The 19,153-nt window shown below is 43.2% G+C and overlaps 3 protein-coding genes across 3 annotated transcripts in view; 2 read left to right on the forward strand and 1 right to left on the reverse strand.

The window, feature by feature from the left end:
• Window positions 1–85: 85 nt before the first annotated feature.
• Window positions 86–2,106, reverse strand: mixl1 (Mix paired-like homeobox; the record flags this gene model as incomplete). The annotated part of the gene is made up of 4 exons (XM_080514056.1): window positions 86–645; window positions 752–878; window positions 1,726–1,937; window positions 2,034–2,106. 4 exons carry the CDS (start codon window positions 2,104–2,106, stop codon window positions 86–88), a joined length of 972 nt encoding a protein of 323 aa, XP_080370182.1.
• A 3,357-nt stretch (window positions 2,107–5,463) lies between these two features.
• On the forward strand, window positions 5,464–13,489 carry acbd3 (acyl-Coenzyme A binding domain containing 3). Its single transcript, XM_080513659.1, has 8 exons — window positions 5,464–5,761; window positions 8,011–8,152; window positions 8,381–8,521; window positions 8,696–8,854; window positions 8,991–9,165; window positions 9,249–9,492; window positions 10,066–10,353; window positions 11,293–13,489. Exons 1-8 carry the CDS (start codon window positions 5,494–5,496, stop codon window positions 11,505–11,507), a joined length of 1,632 nt encoding a protein of 543 aa, XP_080369785.1. The 5' UTR covers window positions 5,464–5,493; the 3' UTR covers window positions 11,508–13,489.
• A 3,143-nt stretch (window positions 13,490–16,632) lies between these two features.
• Window positions 16,633–19,153, forward strand: part of nhsl1b (NHS-like 1b) — a 96,962-nt gene continuing 94,441 nt past the window's right edge. Inside the window, exon 1 of the mRNA XM_080513540.1 lies at window positions 16,633–17,103. Coding sequence (XP_080369666.1) covers window positions 16,785–17,103 — 319 coding nt within the window. The 5' untranslated portion in view covers window positions 16,633–16,784. The remainder of the gene's footprint in view (window positions 17,104–19,153) is intronic.

Consider the following 19,153-nt stretch of genomic DNA (forward strand, 5'->3'; position numbering starts at 1 on the left):
TGATTACATTCTTTTTCTTCTTTGAAACAATAAATACAGTTTTCCTATCCCTTTTTAACGTTGCGTGTTTATGACTCGGATCCGCTCACATGAAGCCAGTGAAGCCGGCCATGGCCTCGTTTTCCCACTCGGAGTCCGAGTCGGTAAACTCCGGCCCGTTTGCGGGACGGGCCGTGGGAAAGTGGGTGAAGCTCTCCTCCGTGGCCCTCGCCTGCGGATACTGCAGCTGACACGCGCCGTCCTTTGCCGATGACCTGCCGAAGGGACTCTGGGATGGGATCGGTGGGATCACCACCTTCATCTCCGGCCCGATCGTCTTGTTGGGCGGGAAGTTGTCGTACTCCACCAGAACCTGGGCGCAGTGGCTGCCGGCCTCCGCCTTGGGCTGATGCAGGTCCTCCCTGGAGAAAAGTTGGACGTTGCAGCCGGGGAGTGAGACGCTCAGACCGTGTTGGTGCTCGGGCTTCACCCGGAGGCCGTCTTTGCTGTAGACGCAGGAGGCGGGCGTGTGCTCGTAGTTGCTGGATTTGATGGGGACGCCGGCCCTGAGCGCGTCGTCTGCGTTTTGGTGGGTCGGGGGTCGGAAGCTGGCCGGTAGTCCGAAACCTGTCGTCTTGTGGGCCTCACTGCTATGGTGGTCGTAACCTGAAATTGAAATCAAAGCAGTGAATTATCCATTTATTTATTTTTAAGGCACAGGCGGTTATCTCTGCAGTGAACGGAAAATAAGAGGAAAGTGAGCTATAATGACCTTTCTCAGGACCCATCCTGCTCTGGATCTGGCTGAAGGAAGCAGCTGCATGCGTGTTTGTGACCTTCATGGACAACGACGATCCGACCTGACGCCGTGACTTGGCCCGCCTGTTCTGGAACCAGACCTGGACAGAAAGAAACCCGTCAATCCAATCTGTAGACTCTTGTCTCTTAATTTAGAGGTCTACAATCTTTACAATAAAAAAAAACAACAAAAAAAACACTTTGCACCAAATCAAATATATCAAGAGCCACAAAACATATTTGACCTCTAAAATGAGGCTCATACAGTTTAATTTTTGGTTTTGATATACATTCAAAATCTATCTTATATTAAATTTAACATTTAAATTTGAATTGCGATTGTAGATGATAAATGTTTCCTTAGATTTTCAGCTGTTTCAATGGTTGATTTAGCAGTTTCACCTTCTTTTACAGCAACTTTTACACGATTGTGACCTTTAATGCTCTTAACTCTGAGTGTTTTATTACTGTTGCATGTTTGTTTGTTTTTTTACTTTTTGCTTTAATCAATTCTAGTCATTTTTAAAGTTTATGTTTTTATGTTACTTTGGCCATTTTACTTTTTGTGCCTTTTCTTTCAAGTTTTGTTTTTTTATTTGTACACATTTTGGATTAGTCTTGTGCCACATGTGTGCTAGTTTTAGACCACTCTCAGGCTGGTTTGATGCACGTTTTGGAATCATTTTATTCTACGTTGGTTTTGACCCAGTTCTGGGTTAGTTTCTGTACAAGTTTTGGGACGTTTGAGGCAAGTATGATGCAACTTATCTAAAAGATATAAGTCCCATTTAAAGAAATCCCCTGTGTGTAAATAATAATACAAAGTAGGAGTAATTGTTTTTTTTCTTTCACCAACAATTTAAAGGAAGCTTCAGAGAGTCACATGTGGCTCCAGAGCTGCAGGCTGCAGAACAACCGGTCCAGTTGTTAAAGGTTTCTGAGCATTACCTGGATCCTGGACTCCGGGAGACCAGTGAGAGCCTCCAGCCTCTCTCGCAAATAGATGTCGGGATATTTCGTGTCCACATACACTTTCTCCAAGACTTCGATCTGCTGCTGGGTGAAGTTCGTCCTCTTCCTCCTCTGGGTCAGCATTGCCACGCAGTTTTCCAACTTCGGGCCAGAGTTGAAGAACTTAGTCACTTCAGATGTCCCGAATTCTAAAAATAAATAAATAAATAATGAGTTTAACTCACGTTGAAGAGGAGGCGCAAAAAAAAAAGAAAAAAAAAAGGATCGAAGACGGACCCACCAACCTGGATTGACCCTCTGCGGAGGAGGTCTCTCCTGGAACATCTGGAAGCTGCTCGCATCCCGGACTGCAGACATGATCCTCCTGGTCTGAAGCTCCAAAGTGGGAGACTCGAGGCTCCGCCGGGGTTAAATCCTCCCCGCGATCAAAGGTGAAGCCTCTTTTTTTTTTTTTGTGGACGTGTGAACGGCTGGCACTGCAGCGGGTCCGGCGAGGTGCGACCACCTCACACCCGCTGGCCGCGCGGCGGCCGCACGTCGACTCTGCACGCTCAATACACATCTGGAGTGGAAAAAACATCTCCCCACTTTGGAATGGATGAGGCAATGATGGACCCGTGGGCATCAAAGAGAGACGGTCGGAAGCTGCTGGAACAGTGAAATAAACACGCATCTCCTCCTGCATACACACAACCTGCACTGTGGAGTTTTTTTTTTTTGTTGTTGTTGTTTTTATCCAAGGTTATTGTGAGGCAGGAGATCATTGGACGGGAGTCTTGTACTTTGGTCTTCCCAGAGATCTGATCTCAATTTTAAAATTGGACTGGATTGATTATTCTTGAGAAACGTATTTCATAATTTGTCACAAACATATGGTCCATGGGCCTAATACGGGACAACGAGAGGCTCCAATGTGGCCCGCCACACCACCAAGCAAATTGTAATTATAATTTGTTTTAAACAACGCTGAGATATTGACTATGCTGTCAGAGTGAGTTTCTAAAAACATGTATAGTGCAATGATTGCGCCAGATGATTCAGTCAAATCTGGCTTTTTTATAAACTATTTTAGTAATTTCCCACAGTAATTGTGTGGTTTCCTGAAAATATAGACATTGTCATCATGTATGCTCTGCGAAAAACTTTAAAGTGTAAATTGAAAGGTTAGTATGACACTTTTTTTTTAGCTATTCAGTGCACTTAAGATAAAACGGAAGGCTATACATGACACCTTAACTAAAATTAGTGTAGATTATATAAATTCCATAAAAATTGTATTGAAATTGTATCTCAGTTTTATGAAGACATTTTGGAATTGTGTTTAAAATTGGACTGTTCGACTTTATTGATTCCTCAAAGCGACTTATTTTATATTTTAACCAATCCTCTTCCACATACTGCTTCAAAACTTATTGCTGGGTTGATTTGGTCTCTGCACTTTGTAACTACTGTAAAAGAGTGATGAAGATGGGTGTGATTCTTTATTTCAGCTGTACTATTTTTCAACTTTACGTCACATTGAAAATGTGTTTCCTCATTTAACAATACATATACTGCCATTTGGGTTCTTCAGATACAATCAAACTATTGAACACGGTGGTGATGAAGCAGAGATGTGGCATTTCTGAATGAGGAAAATCTCTTTTCAAGCGCATTTTCTCCACCACTGTTCAACAGTTCAACGTGGCTTCCTGACTCCTGCTCTAACAGTAGCATCAAACGTCCATCCCAATACACAAATCACTGTTCAACTGTATTCAGGACCGAGCTGTTTTTGTAGGGAGAGTCACCGGTGTGATCAAGTCAAGAGGTCAGGCGGCATTTTACGTCGACTAATCCGTTTCCCTGTTAGAGGATTTGCATCGGGTTCTATGTTGAATGACCCTTTGATGGCGGGTCAGAGTACATTTGCGACACAGTTTTGAGAAGACATGACTGTGTAGTATGTGGTGCGACGTAAATAAAGTTGAATTGAATTGAGTATCACATGGTATAGTGCTGAAGTATTGATCAACCACAATCTTGATTCCACGAAACCCTTCATCAATCTGATTCAAAGGACACTTCTTTCACCGATTTGGAGCAGTTGACTACATTTAACTATGAAGCTGCTAAAACACATTTCTATCAGATAGAGGGCACTTGTAGTTTTCTGTAATAATGTTCTTCTTCAGTGGCATTTTCCGCTTGGCCATCATTTCACTCCACATCGACAATGCTGTTGTTTGACACCTGTTGTCTTGGAAATGTGCATTTCACAGCTCCCTTTGTCTCGGGGCCTTAATTATGTATTGGTCTGTGTGTACAGACCAGATAGCTATGCTAAAGTCAAGGTGTCACGGTTCCTGACCTGTAACTGTCCTGTCAGTTATATTACATGAGAGAGTTATCTGTAGATCAAATAAAAAAAAGGCTATTTTTTCACTGATTTGGGCACAACAACAATAATATTCAAGCATTGCAAGTCAAGACACTATCAGAGATTTAACATTTGAGTTGCAAATATCTGTGTTTTCATTAGTTTTACTCTGTGACCAACAAAGTGTGCTTCAGACAGTAATCTTGAGTATTAATGTTGACTTTTCCCAGTTGGCAGCTGCCTGTTTACCAAAAAACGAGAGCATGTTGTTCAAACCTTTAAAGAATGGGCATTATTCAGCCTGCATCTCCTCTATTCCACTATACATTTATCCGGCAGACAGACACATAAATTCTCCCCACGAGGTGACAGAGATATGTTAAAACGTCACTTGTCTAATCAGGTGTTGGTATGCTTGCACCTTTTGTGTATTTGGTTGGAAAATGTCAGGAACAATGGTCTAATTCTACTCTTCCAAGAGAAAGGGGTGGTCAGTAAATCTAAGCACAAATTGATGCTGTACATTTGTTATTGTTCTGAACACATTTTCTAAGCCCCACATGATGAATGTGACAGTATCATTTGAAAGCTAGATTAAACAAATAATTGAACTCATCGTTGATGGACCTCATTATTATTAAATGTTAGATGTGTCAAAAGAATTCAATGTTTGAAGGTAAATAGAATACTATACATCTGCTTTCCCGTTGTCCTTATCTTAGGGTACTGGCGTGGTTACTTTTCAGTTGAAAACATGAAATCAGAAGAATAGATATATTTTTATTTATTTTTCTGTGATTTCAGACAGGTTATTGTCTTTTAACGCTCAGATTTTCCTCTCTGTGTTTGCCCTGTGATAGACTTGTAACCTGTACAGGTGTATCTTATTTTTGACAATAGTTGGCTGCACTAATCTTTCCGTTTATCTTCTTTATTGCTTTATCCTGTGCAGGGTCTCGGAGTGCTGGAGCTAATTCTCATTTTCTATGCGTGAGGAGAGGTAAACCCTGGATTGATAGCAAGTCTACCACAGGCCAAACACGCAGAGACAGACTACCACACACACATTCACAACGAGGGGTACAAGGGCCACAAAATACTTTTAATTTCCAAATAAATAGAAATACTAAATGTTTTTAAAGATGAAAATTATACGGTTCATGACAATTAAAGGCATCGTACAGGTTAATTAATAAATAAATAAATTGTCAATTATTAACATAATATTATTTGATGGAAGAATGAATCAGAATCTTCATTTGATTTATTTGACGAAAGCTTTGAGCGTCGTCATTATTTATATCGAGAGAGAGAGAAAAAAAGAGCGGAACTTCCGGTCGGGCTAACCGGAAGTAGGTACGTGGCCGCTTCAGCAGACAGTCTACATGATGGCGACAGAGGTTCAGAGCGGCGACCTCGACAGCGCCACTTCCAGCCGGCTCGAAGTTTCCATCGATGGCCTCACCCTCAGTCCGGACCCGGAGGGGGAGCAGAGCCAGGCGGAGGAACCGGACTCCGGCCCCGCGGAACCGGAGCCCGACACGCCGGGTGCCGCCGAAGCCGAAGATGGAGAGACTCCCCGGGCTGCCATTGAGAGGAAATGGGGCTTTTCTCTCAAAGAGCTGTACGGAATGGCCCTTAAATTCTTCAAAGGTATTTCACTTCGGTTACAACCGCGTGGCTTTGTGGGCAAAACACGCTGTCTTGCGAAGTGTCCGCTGAACTCGGAACTGAGCGATAGCAGGCTGCTAACGTTAGCCGCTAGCTGTCACCTCCGGGCTGCTGCTGTCAGCCGCATTAGCTCCCGGCTAACGTGCGGCTAGCACTGCTAACGTAGCTGCAGTTTCACGAGTTAAAAACAAGAACTGCAGCCCATCAGTGGCTAGAAGTTATCTTTCTCCTATCGAGTTTCATTCTTTGTTGCATTTGGGCAGAGTCACCTAGTTTGTCATACCTAAAGATGAAACAATACTTTCAATTGAACCAACCCCCACACTAAGGACTAATACATTCTCTCTTTTTTTTTTTTTTTACCCCCCCAAGTAATATGATCCCTTGTATCTTTCAACCTCCTCAGTTAGAAATTATTTGACTCGTGCACTTGAAGGGAGGGGTTGACTGGAGCGTTAACAATAATTGGATCATGAAAAAAAAAAAGACTAAAGTATTCATATCATCTTCTTAATGAAGTCAGAAATGCAAATATGTGCCCACAGTTTAACCTCGCATGTCTATAGATTGAGGTCAACTTCATTTATATAGTGCTTCTCAACTGTGTGAGCAGTCTCAAAGCACTTTGCTTCAGTACTACCCTCATTCACCCATTCACACACACATTAAGGCACTAATGGAGGCTCGTGCCATGCAAGGCGCTGTCTGTCCATTGGGAGCAATTTGGGGTTCAGTGCCTTGCAAAAGGACACTTTCATACGTAGACAGGTGGCGATGGGAATTTAACCTGCAATCAATTGGGAGACGACCATTCTCCCAACCAGGCCATAATATTTTTTATAGCAAAAACAGCCCCTCAGCAGCCCAGAATGCTCACATCTCTGAGTCGTTCCTAAGTGGAGTGACGTTATACAAGGCTAAACTTTCATTAGCACAATTTGTGAGCCTTAACATCAACATAAACACTCAATTCCAAATGGAAGAAATCTCTCAAGCCCAAACCACATGACACGTTTTTTCTCCTACATCTTGTATATTTGTTGTTTCTGTGATTATTGCACTTACAGTGGTGATATTGAATTTGATGGTGCCTCTACGAAGTGAGCCTGACCTCCAGGCCTCTACCCAGAGACACATGATTCCGTAATTAGATATTGCTGGAATGACGCTCGGCTTGCGCAGCAGCTTTTACCTGCAATCGAATAATGCAGGTTGATCAAGTGTGAATGTATGAAAAGCATGAATGTCTGTAGGGAGGTTTGGCTGAGTGAAGCAGCTGGTACGCAAACGGCACTACAGACCTGTTGAGCAATAAAACAAATCCTATTTTATACTATGTTATTTCAGACTTTGCAGCATGCCCGCATGGAGGTCAGTGTCATCTGTGTTTGTCAGATAAATACTGGCATGATCCACCTTTGCTAAATCAGGTTTTCTGAGGACAAAGTTGGTTCATTCGGAGCGACTCACTGTGCCGTCGCCAGACCATGGGTTTATTTTACAATAAATAAAATCTTTGTGATCAGCATGTTGGAACGGGAACACTTGAATAACATCTTGAAAAGCATCCTATAATACATTATTTTCTCGTTTTCTTTTTTGTTGTTTCCCCTACATATGAGTTCTTTTTTTGTTGTTGTTGTTTTTCTTGGAATCAAATCAATTGATTGCTCGGCAGAGCTGTGGTATAGATGTTATTGTTGCCGGCGTGCTTTTAAGTTTTCTGCTCCTCCTTTTGTTGTTTTAAATGGCATAATTTTAAATGGGATTCCTTCATTCACAGTAAAGATTTGAGCATTGGTTAATTCACACACACACACACACCAAACAAGTGGATGCCAATTTATATGTGCTTTTATTACACTGTGCAAACAGGTTTGAGCCTGCTTTAGACTTTGTGCAATGGCAATCAAGGCTTTGTATTTCATTCTATTGTGTCAGTTAGCGATTGATCTACTTGCTTGACTTGTCCACAGATCTGTGTCTTGCCTCAGTGTTGCTCAAGTAAGTTGCCAGTGTGACTGCGGTATTCTCAGTTTATAATTGCGACACTCAAGAATATGACGGCTGATATGCCTCTGTGTCTTATTGTAGTAAAGATGGCTTCAAATATTTCCAAGCACATTTTAGTACAAGTACAAAAACTGACTCACAATCTGATAAATAGAATAGAAATGGTTATTAATCCTCCTGTGGGGCAAAATGCTCACTCGTTGCTTCTGTCTTTTTAGATAAAGATGGCAAGGCCTTCCACCCCACCTATGAGGAGAAGCTGCGACTGGTGGCCCTGCACAAACAGGTGTTGCTCGGGCCTTATAACCCCGACGCCTCACCAGAGGTCGGCTTCTTTGATGTGCTGGGCAACGACCGCAGGTAACTTCAGCAAACATCTGCATTTGTCTCCGTGCACGACTTTCCGGTGAACATACCAGTGATTTTGGCCGCCAAACAGCTGCAAGCATGCCATTCATTGTGGTACACTGTTGAGACAGACCAATTCACATTTTAAATAATTGAACCTGATAATAATCAATGTTTTGTTTACCAGAGAAAAGTAATGAAAGTACTTTTTTTGTTCTGCCTGAACCTTCTTGTGTGCAGGAAAGAGTGGGCTTCCCTCGGTAACATGGAGAAGGAGGAGGCCATGGTAGAGTTTGTCAAGCTCCTCAACAAATGTTGTAACCTCTTTGCCCCCTATGTGACGTCACACAAGATCGAAAGGGAGGAGCAGGAGAGGAAAAGGTGAGGTGCCTGGCGTCTGCGTCTCTGCTCCGGTTCAAAAGTGTAACGTCCTTCTCAATCCGTTCTGTGTGAATCCAGTGAACTTGACGTTAAGTTTCTCTAACCATTGTAGTTGTTGTATCGATTTGTCCAAAATGAATTGAAGTCTTCAATTTTGACTCTGCTCCTCCTCAGGAAAGAAGAAGAGGAACGGCAGAGGCTGGAGGAGGAAGAGAGGGAAAGACAAAGGCAAGAGGAGGAGAGACGGAGGCTGGAGGAGGAGGAGAGACTGAGGAGGGAGGAGGAGGAGAGGAGACAGGCCGAGGAGGAAAGGCTACGGATTGAACAGCAGAAGTACGCGTATAAACTGACGCTTCTTTATTTACACCCACCTTTAAGTTGCGACAACAAACGGGATAAATTTAGCCTCCTATGTCTATCGAGTCTTCGGCGTTTTCATCCTCTCTTTTGCTTTCCCTCCGCTCACCAGGCAACAGATAATGGCAGCGTTGAACGCCCAGACGGCGGTGCAGTTCCAGCAGTATGCTGCTCAGCAGTACCCCAACAGCCCGGAGCAACAGATGGGTCTGATCCGGCAGCTCCAGGAGCAGCACTACCAGCAGTACATGCAGCAGCTCTACCAGGTTCAGCTCGCACAGCAACAGGTAGGGCCGTACGAGATGAGCTATTTCATTTCAGCGGCGGGTCGGCATGGTGATGAGCTCGTGTCGTCTCCCTCTCGCCCCAGGCGGCCTTACAGAAGCAGCAGCAGGTTGATTCAATGGTGCAGGGCACCCTCGACTCTTCCAGCTACAACAGCGGTGAGCCCATCCTGGCCTCGGCAGCAGGACCCCTGTGTGCCTCGTCACCGTTCGTCGGTGAGGAAGCTCCCACAGTCAACGGAGGCCAGTCGGACTCGTACTCGGAGAGTATGGACCGGGAGCCCGAGCCCGAGCCGGCAGAGGAGGTGTCAGAGAATGGGCCTTTATTAGGTTGGTGTGCCTTCATTTGTTTCGTTTTCAGAGCAAAACAACCCCAAAATATTTTCCCTTTGTGGCTTTTGCCTGTGCGGCAGGAGCCCAAAACCTCCCTGGAAGTTAAACATAAATCGAGCCTCATATCAAACCTGAAACCCGATTCTTTTTTTTTTTTGCCGAATCTTATTTGATGTGACCTGAAGGGCAGAGAGGAGAATGAGTGACGCGTGATAATGTGCTGGTTTCGATATCCAGCCACACGTTCTGCCTTTCGAGATGTGGGAAGTCTCATTGGAAATGAATGAGCTCTTGGTTTGAGTCCAAACCACACAGGATATCCTGTAGAGTATGGATGCACTAAAGCTTTCTCCTCCAAACTGTTGCATGGAAGAATAGCTGAGTCTGCAAGAGCTTTTTATATATTTTTTTCTCCCCTTGTTAGTTCACATATGTACTCTCTCCCTGTCCACTCTGAAACAAACGTATATTTCTCGTTTGTCCTTCAACCTGTAGTAGAAATAAATCCTTTATATTGTTGGGAACTGGTGAGCAGATTGCATTAAGCTGGAAACGTCTCTCGCCTTACAGCAGACTCCCCTCCAGTCATCGCCGCTCCCTCCATGTGGACACGGCCGCAGATCAAGGACTTCAAGGAGAAGATCCGCCAGGATGCCGACAGCGTGATCACGGTGGGCCGCGGCGAGGTGGTGACGGTGCGGGTCCCCACGCACGAGGAGGGCTCGTACCTTTTCTGGGAGTTTGCAACAGACTATTATGACATCGGCTTCGGGGTGTTCTTCGAGTGGACGGACGCCGCCTCGGCTTCAGTCAGCGTGCACGTCTCGGAGTCGAGTGATGAAGACGAGGATGAAGAAGGTTGGGGTTCATATTTTTGCTTCTTCTTTTTTTTTTGTTATACCAATTATCAGTTTTCAGTCGGCGAAATTTGCAAACATAATTGAGGTTTTACTTACAAATGTATGTGTATCCAGAGTTGATATCGAATTTTGACTTCCACATCCTCACCAGCTTTAGACGGACTGAAACCCTTCAAGCCCATGTTTTATTTTAAAAACGATAACCATGAACAGCAGCACCAATGTAAAAAAAAAAAAAAAGGTGCCTTGAGAAGTTTTGCTTTGTTTTTATTTGCATAGTCACTCATATGTGAAATTGGTTGAACCCTCTCCTCAGGCGGTAACGCAACACTGTCATTTGGCTTATTGTTCAAAATGTCAAGCAAAACACTGAACAGCTCTTGTTGCATACTGTAAATACTGTGACGTGACTTTCACAACAGTGCTGGATGCCTCGCTAAATGGCAACACTGTGGATTGTGCTTTAGTTTGTTAGTATGAAGATGCTACAACCGTGGCCTCATCAGTGAGGATGGAGCACTTCTAAAGTCAGTGTTGTCTTTGGTCTGCTTGCAGCTCTTTAGTGTTGTTCTAAATCACATTTTCACAAAATGGACAGGACTAATGCACCAAACACCCAGAACGAATGTGTGAGCATTCTGGTTCTCTTTGCTGTGGTAAAGAGTTGAGCTTTCATGGTAGAAGCCCAGCAGAAAGCCACAAATACAACTTTCCCTCAGGGGTTAGGGTTTCACTTTTAGTGCAGCAAATATATCTCATGTTTCCTCTTTTACATGGTTATAATTGTGTCTGTGTGCTTGGCCTAAGCCAGGCCGACAACCTAACGCAAATTAACGTTCACCGAGATGTTTCTCAAAAAAGGGGGTTAAAAAAAACCCGAGTTGATTCTTAAAGGCTCAATGGTGATTTTTCTCAACCTTGTCCACTGTGCTCACAGGTGAACCACCGAACGAGGAGGAGAAGGCGAAGAAGGAGGCCGGGAAGCCCCAGGTAGACGAGATTGTGCCGGTTTACCGGCGGGACTGTCATGAGGAGGTATACGCCGGCAGCCACCAGTACCCTGGCCGCGGAGTCTACCTGCTTAAGTTCGACAACTCCTACTCACTCTGGCGATCCAAGAGTGTTTACTACAGAGTTTATTACACCAGATAAGCCTGAATACAGACACAAGGGGGGAAGCTGAGGATTTGTATGTGTGTATGTTGGTAAAGATTGGTGTGAAGGCAGCCTGTATGTGTTAAGTGTGTGTATATCTGTGCGTTTGTATGGTGGAGGAAGTTGTGGACAAAAACCACCAGAGGGCGACAAAGACACACGTGGAGCCCCAGCCATCGATGGGACTGATGTATGTATTGTATGTGCAAGAGAGACCTGAGACACACCCATGCTAGATCCTGTCATCGAGTGTTCCTGTTGTGAATCCACCACCTGTCCTTGCTGTGCTCACACACACACACACACGCACGCAATCACACACACCGAGCTGCAGGACTAATACTCTCATTGTATTTTACCACTTATTTTTCCTCCTTCCTGGGGACACTCGGCGAGCGCAACACTCTGTGAGCCAGCGTTTCCTGTTTGGTCGGAAATGATGGTCGTTTATCCAGTAAGAAGACTGACGATGTTGTTCTGCTTCATAACACTATGCCTTTAATGCAGATCGTCTGGTCGTTGCCAAGACATATTTCACACGTTCAAAACACAAGTGTACACAAATGGAAACATCCTTTCTGTTGTGAACTCGTCTGTCGTTCTCTCTCTTAGCTGGTGTGCAGATATGAAGATCCACCGGGGCTATTTACAGGAAGAAGTGTTTCTCTCTCTTTATTTTTTTTGCTTTTGCTCAAACAGTTTCTCCATTTTTTTTTCCATTTCTGGATACGTTGTGACAGGTGGTAGCAGGAGTTGGCATGTTTCATGGAGTCACAGGCACGGAGTCAGTCGGTCAGTCACATAAGAGGGAAGTCCAAAAGGCTGCACACATGTTAAACTGCATGAACATCTCGGTGGGCGATACAGAATGAGATTTAAAAACCCATTAATTTCTAAACACATTTATTTTATATTCTATTTAATTTGTCAATGTGTCTTTGTTTTCTTTCGTCGTTCACTTTTCCAAGCTGGAGCTGTTCACGTCTGCTTGTCATTTCTTTACTGAAGAGTCACGGATCAGAGCTGGTGTTGTCAATGTTGAGTCGGAGGTCTTTGTTTATCATTCCGCGCGTGTTAAGAATTTCCTTCCCGGGCTTTGGCACACAAATGACATTTGACCATAAATAAAAAACACTCAAACTTTTGATTCTGATAGTTACGACAAGTTTTACATCTGTGTATTATTGTGGCGGGGGGTGGGGGGGTCATAGAGTCATGGTGGGTTTCTTTATTTCCTGCTGTGGATTGGGAATAAACCGATGAATGAGTTGTGCTTGAGTACTGTCATGAACACTTGTGTACTCAATCCTTACTTTTTATTGAACCCTACTTTGTATTGCTGCCGTACTTCAGGACTACTCCGTCATTGAGTTGTACTTTTCAGACGTACACTTGATATCCCTGAAACTTTATGGAAGCTGAGCTATCTCGATGAATATTTGATTTCACTGTCTGTGGATGTCCGTGTGTGTATGCAACCAAACTTTAAAGACGGATGGAACAGGTGGAATCCTCCTGGTGCCCCCCTCCCCCTTCAAAAAAATAATCCATTGAGTGATTTGTGTAACAAAATGTCACCACCCGTGGCTTAAGCAAGCCGTCACACAAGTTTCCCATGTCCAATACCGAAACGTGGTGTTTGTTTTTCTTAAGTTTCTTCTTGTGCACCAAATGCTTTTGAGTTGTTCAGGCCTTGTCTGTAAATAATTCTATAAATGAGTTTATGTGTGGGTCTCTAGATGTGGAAGAAGGCTACGGTTTTGCGAGTCAATGCACTGTAAAATAAGGTGAATGAGATGTCCGTTTTACCCCGAATGAAAGTCCAACGTGTAGAAAGTATGAAACTATAAGGCTCTATTGATACGACAAACGGAAAAGCTCATCTTTTTGTATTGTTTTGACTTGTTTTGATCTCTTATGAGTTGCAAGATCTCTTTGGGCATATATTTAATCTTGATTAAACTTCTTCATCTCTAAAATTGCACATTTTGCTTCTTTTGTTGTGTCGATTTAATGCCGACCTCCAGGTATTTGCTTTTCTTATCCGACATGACAGAAGTAAACAAATGGCAGTGGTCTTAAAACGTACATGCCTGTTGGACCACGATGTTGTGGGCCTTTCCTCTGTCCTCTCAATGAGAGGCTGCAGACCCCTTCTCGGATCTGCAGTTTACCAAAACCTTAAGTTCTATAATACTGTTTGGGGTGTGGCTGGTTTGACACATCACCAGAGCAGAACTATTTCCTCTCGTGGTGTCTTGACAACTATTGTGGGATTGGTGAAAGAAGTACTTTATCAGATAAACTCTTGAGCAAAGCCTCTGCCTGGGAAGTTTAATGTGTAAATTGGCTGCAGAAAAATGTTTATTGAGAAGATCGGTTTGGCTGAAAAGAGATGCACTACTGAGAAGAACATTGGACATCTGCATGTTTAGATAGCCAATTAATGTACAAAGTTGAGTCATGTGTTGTACTTTGAAGAGATGGTTTTTGTTTTTCATTTCCAGCATGTGCGCAGTCAAAATAGAGGACTAAATGTGCCAACATTAACTAAATAAATACACTTCAATATTTACCTACATTGGCCATTAATGAATTAAAATTGGAATTGTATACATATACTTTTGATTAAATGTGTCATTAAGTAACTAAAATAATCCATAAAATAAATAACTAGCTAAAAATTCCATGTTTTCTTCACGTAGAATGAATTTGTATTTTTAGATAATTTATGACAGATTGTATTCGATTCCAATTTAATTAATGATGCATTTAAGTAATTATATAATGGCATATTTATTTATTTGGGCACGTTTAGTCCCCCATATTGAGATCGGTTGTACTGATTTTTCTCTGAAAATTTCGACGTTTGTAATGTCATCTTGAAATATATTTAGATTTTTGTTTTGTTTTGTTTTAATTCTTTGCATTCGACAAAAATCGAAAGATTTGGAGTTGTGGATATTTAAAGTGTATTCTAGTGTGCGGTGAGTTTCAGGAGGCAGTGAGCAGGAAGCTGACAGGTGGAGTAAATGACACTAATGAGGCGGGCAGACCTGCTGATTGGCTCCACCTGTCTTCCCTTTTCCATTTTTTTTTCCCTTTCCCAGCAGTTTAAACAAACAAAGTGAGCCATCAAAGGTCCTGGAACAATGTGACACTATCAGCCTTGTTCCTTTTTTTTTTTCTTCCCCCCCCCCCAGCACCAGTCGATGTGTCATCGTCACGCTGTATCCTGTCAAAGTCAGATATGCTGAGGTAGGGACAAACGCACTTTACTCATCTCACAGCAATGCATCTCGGTTTTCTACAGTTTTTCTGTGACGATGCCACCCAGCACAGCTGTATCAGCTTTTTTTTTTTTTTTTAAACCGATACTAGGGAATTTCATGATTTCCAGTTTGAAAAAAAACTTTCCTCGCGGCTCAAAACAACAGTTGTGTTGCTCGAGAGACACCAGGGGGCGTGTTTTCATCACCTGGCTCTGCTGAGGTTGCCTGGACTGATCTTGGTGCCTGAGTGATTTAAAAGTGTGTGTTTGAACTGTTTGTCCTTTTTGGAATTTAAAGAGTGTCGGTTGGGGTCATGGTAGACAGGAGCTGGACAAACACGCTCGGCTGTAAAAACCGCATGAGATAAATCAGAGACAAGGGGACAGAGAATGTTCCGTCCAGAGGCCATTTTAAGCATCATGAAGCACGTTTAAGCACAAGATTATGTTTAAAACTCCCAACTGGAAAAATGACACAATCGAGTGTGTTGTATGCTTGCAAAGTTTTGCAATTTCAATTCGCCTCCATTAGATGTTCAACAAATGTTTATTTTTTTAATCATTGAAAAATCAAAACAACTCACATTTCTTCTAACCTTGCCTTAGTAGGTTAATGAAATAGAAATAGTTGTTATACACTAAGGAATGCAAGTTTTATTATACAGCACCGTTCACAAGCAAGGCAAATCAAAGGCAAAGAAACTACTTCAGACTAGTCCAATTAACTGTTTTTGCCTCTATACTGTGATTATCATCAGATACTAAAAGAGTTTTATTGATGCATTAGTGTTTTGATGCATTATTGTTTTTAGCCATAACTCTTGAAACAAGTAGGCTATTGTTTGCCGTTATACTTCACAGCTGATTTTTTTTTTTTTTTTTTTACTATTTATGGTACTAATGGCCTTTTACTAACTTTAAAAAGTCACAAATCTGCCAGTTGATGTTTCACTAAAAGCCCGACATGCGATTCAACTTTTTATTTTCCATTTCGATGCTTCTTTTTACGATTGTGTTTTTCTCAAAAGGCTGTAAATCCATTTTATTTCAACGTGCATTTTCAAATTTGAATAAAGTGAGAAACAAAAATTTGCTAGAGCAAGGGAGGATATATCTGGGTTTAAAATTTTAAACATGAAAGTTATGAAAACACAAAAAGTTCCCTTTTTTTTGATGCAATGAATGTAATGGCACGACAATAAAATGCAAGACCATATTAAGTGTTTCAGGTGCATCAGTGTAGAGACTTGGTAGTTTTTATTTTTGTTTTAATTTTACACATTGAAACTTTGATTCTTATTGTTATGTTATACCATATATGTGTAACATAATAATAACAGGTGTGGTGCATTATTTCTCTGGGGTATTAATGTCACAGGCTCCTTTCTTTATAGAGAGCGGCATTGTTCCTGTGATGCTAAAGTTTGTTTACTGTTTCTCTATTTGTGTAGTCAAAATAAATAGAATTTACAAAAAAGGTTTTGCACATGATGTGTGAAAGGCTTTGACCCTCCGAAGAAAAACTTTTGATTTTCGACTTTTTTCTGAAGCGCATGAGGTCCGAACCTTTTTTTTTTTTTTTTTACGCTTCACTCCTACTCTTCCGTACTCGGTCAGTCTTCAGTCTCGATCCAGTTCCGCTCCTAAAAAAAGTTCGCTCCGGGTTTTGCGCTCCACCCGGCTCAGTGCGCGCAGAGGCAGGTAAACTCCAGCCTGTGGCTCCGCTCCAGTCGCTACAGGTAGTTGTAGTATTCTCCGGGTTTTTCTTTGCACTTTCCCCCCTACTTTTCCTTGTGTTTTTTTTTTTCTTCTCTCAACCAGCTTGAATTTGAATAGACTTTGGGAGGCAACGTCTCCGGTGCACTGGAGGCTGCGGCGTGCGTTCAAATACAGCGATATGGCGGGACTGAAGGAACACGCTCTCTTGAAATGAGTAGAAAACCCACAAGGGGAAAGGAATTGTTTTTAAAAGCTCCGAGGGATCCACTCCGTGTTGAATAAACATGCCCTTCCATCAGAGGAGCGTGGAGCCGCGTCGCGTGAGTCGCCTGTCGGCGAGGGACGGCTGGAGGCGCGCGGAGGACGCGGGGAGACGCAGGCTGAGGAAGCCCGTGTTGTTCTCGTCCCTGGACGAGGTCGGCTGTCACACGCTGACGAGCATCATCCACCAACTCTCCGATCTCTCCCGACATGCCAGCGACATCTTCCTGGGCATCGAGATGGAGGCGGGGATGGTGTTCCGGAGGTCGTGCCGGATCCACGGGCGGCTGCAGGTTCTGCACAACGAAGTGCGCAAACTGGACCCCAAGCAGGCCAAAATCCGTAAGTTTGCACGGAGGGAAGACTTTTACTTTCTCCCCCCCTAGAGTCGCCACTTCTGGACTGTTTCCAATCAGTCAGTGTTGTTTTGTCAATATGTCACATTACTGTTATTGAACGTAAACGTTTACATCCTATTTGTAACAATGTAACAAACAATTAGTGGAGATTCCAAATAGTACACTTTTCGTTTTTGGAGTTGGATGCATCTGCAAAAAGCAGGTGTGCCTCTCTGCTCTGGGATAATAACATAGTCGTTGGTGTGGTGGGGTCAGGGCCAAGGTGACTGTCATGCTTTGGCCGTTGAAAAGAGCCCGAAGAGTGACCGGTGTCTCCTGAACACATAGCTTTGTTTGTCTTGATTGGGACTTATGTTAATCAGGGCATTGTGTCCTGTCAGAAATGATGGATTTCCTCTCAACGTATCTGACCATCTGTGTTCAGCTGTTTAAAGCACATCAAGAGCACAGAAGGCCTCGTGGCCCAGCTGATTTTAATGGTGTAAACAAAGTTGGTCAACACGGAGATAAATGGAAAATCAATTTCCTGACTTGTGATTGTATGCTTTGTGTGTCACTGTGAAGCTCCCTCTTGGAGGCTCTCTCACACACGGTGGTTGTATATTAACTCAGACTTTAGCTCTGCGGTGACTGTGCCAGTTTGGGAGATAGGCCTGTCATATTATCTGCTGTGATGTTGAGTTGCTGCAGATCCCTGGAGTCAGGACACATCGGCATCTTTGTGCCACTGCTTCCTTTCAAACAGGTTGTTATGCAGTAATACCTATAAACACAGTCGTTAAGGGATCGCGTTTCCTCCTGATTCCCCCTCCACAGCTCCTTTTTGTTCACCTGATTTCCCTCTGAAGTCTGCTGTGAACGAGGATTCAGTGGAGCCCAGGCTCTGCCCAACACTGTCGAAGGATTTCATTTCTGACTCTTTTGCTTCCTCTTTACTGTACTCCTTCCGACATCTGAGTCGTCTGTCTGTCCACACTGTCTCAGGTCTGAATGTGACTCACCCTCACCCTCACACACACACACACACACACACACACACACACACACACACACACACACACACACACACACACACACACACACACACACAACTGGTTCCATGGAAATGATAAGCTGAGCCGACAGATCCCAGACTTGCGTGAATGTGATGTATGACGAGCAACCGACTGAAAACACCCCCCCATGACTGCGTTTAACATTTACCAACATGACAGCGGCCATCAGTCAGCCCCTCCCATTACCGGTGCCTGTTGCAGAGTCGATGCAACCCCAGGCGGGATGGAGGTTTTGTTTTGTTTTGTTTTTTCTTTTCTTTTCTCATAGGTTTGTTCCATTCAAGCCATCCACTGACTCATCCAGTGCAGTAACAGGGTGAAGCTGAAGAGAAGGTGTGAGAGAGTAGACAGGAATGCTGTGTGTTCCGTCGCGATCTGCCGTTTCCAGCTCCCACGTCGCCCCAAGGCCAGCCCCGATTCCACAGAAGCACCGGCTGCAGATTGATTTCAAAACAGATCCGTGCAGGCCAAACGGCAGTTCTTCATGAATGTCCCCACTTTCACAAGTATTCCAGGAAAGGATTTTCTGATTTGAACATGCCTCACATGACAGCTGGTGGAGTTGTTTTGAATTGAAAGTTACTCTGTAACTTAAACAAATGGACCTGCTGTAGTATTTTACAGCTCTCGTGGCTCCACCGCCCAGGTTAATCTGAACTGGAGCATGAGTTCTCATAACACAGTGTCTTCAGGTTGTCCAGTGAACTTTGTGTACAAAGTGCACTTTGTGTGTATTTTATCAGAAAGTAGTTTGCATGTGCAAATTAATTCCCAAAAGGTTTGAATGTTGTGTGGGCTATATTTAAAAAAAAAAAAAGAAGAAAGAAAGTATTATTTGCATTTAAATTCAGAATATTTTTTTTCCTTTCCTAATAGAAAAACAAGACTTATCAGATGTGTAAAGTAAAAAAAGAAGTACATTTTAAAGTTTGCTGCCAGCAAAACATCTCAAGTTGGGTGGTGTTTAACATTGTGTAG

The sequence above is a fragment of the Blennius ocellaris genome, assembly GCF_963422515.1.
Source record: "Blennius ocellaris genome assembly, chromosome: 18".
Classification (NCBI taxonomy): domain Eukaryota; kingdom Metazoa; phylum Chordata; class Actinopteri; order Blenniiformes; family Blenniidae; genus Blennius; species Blennius ocellaris.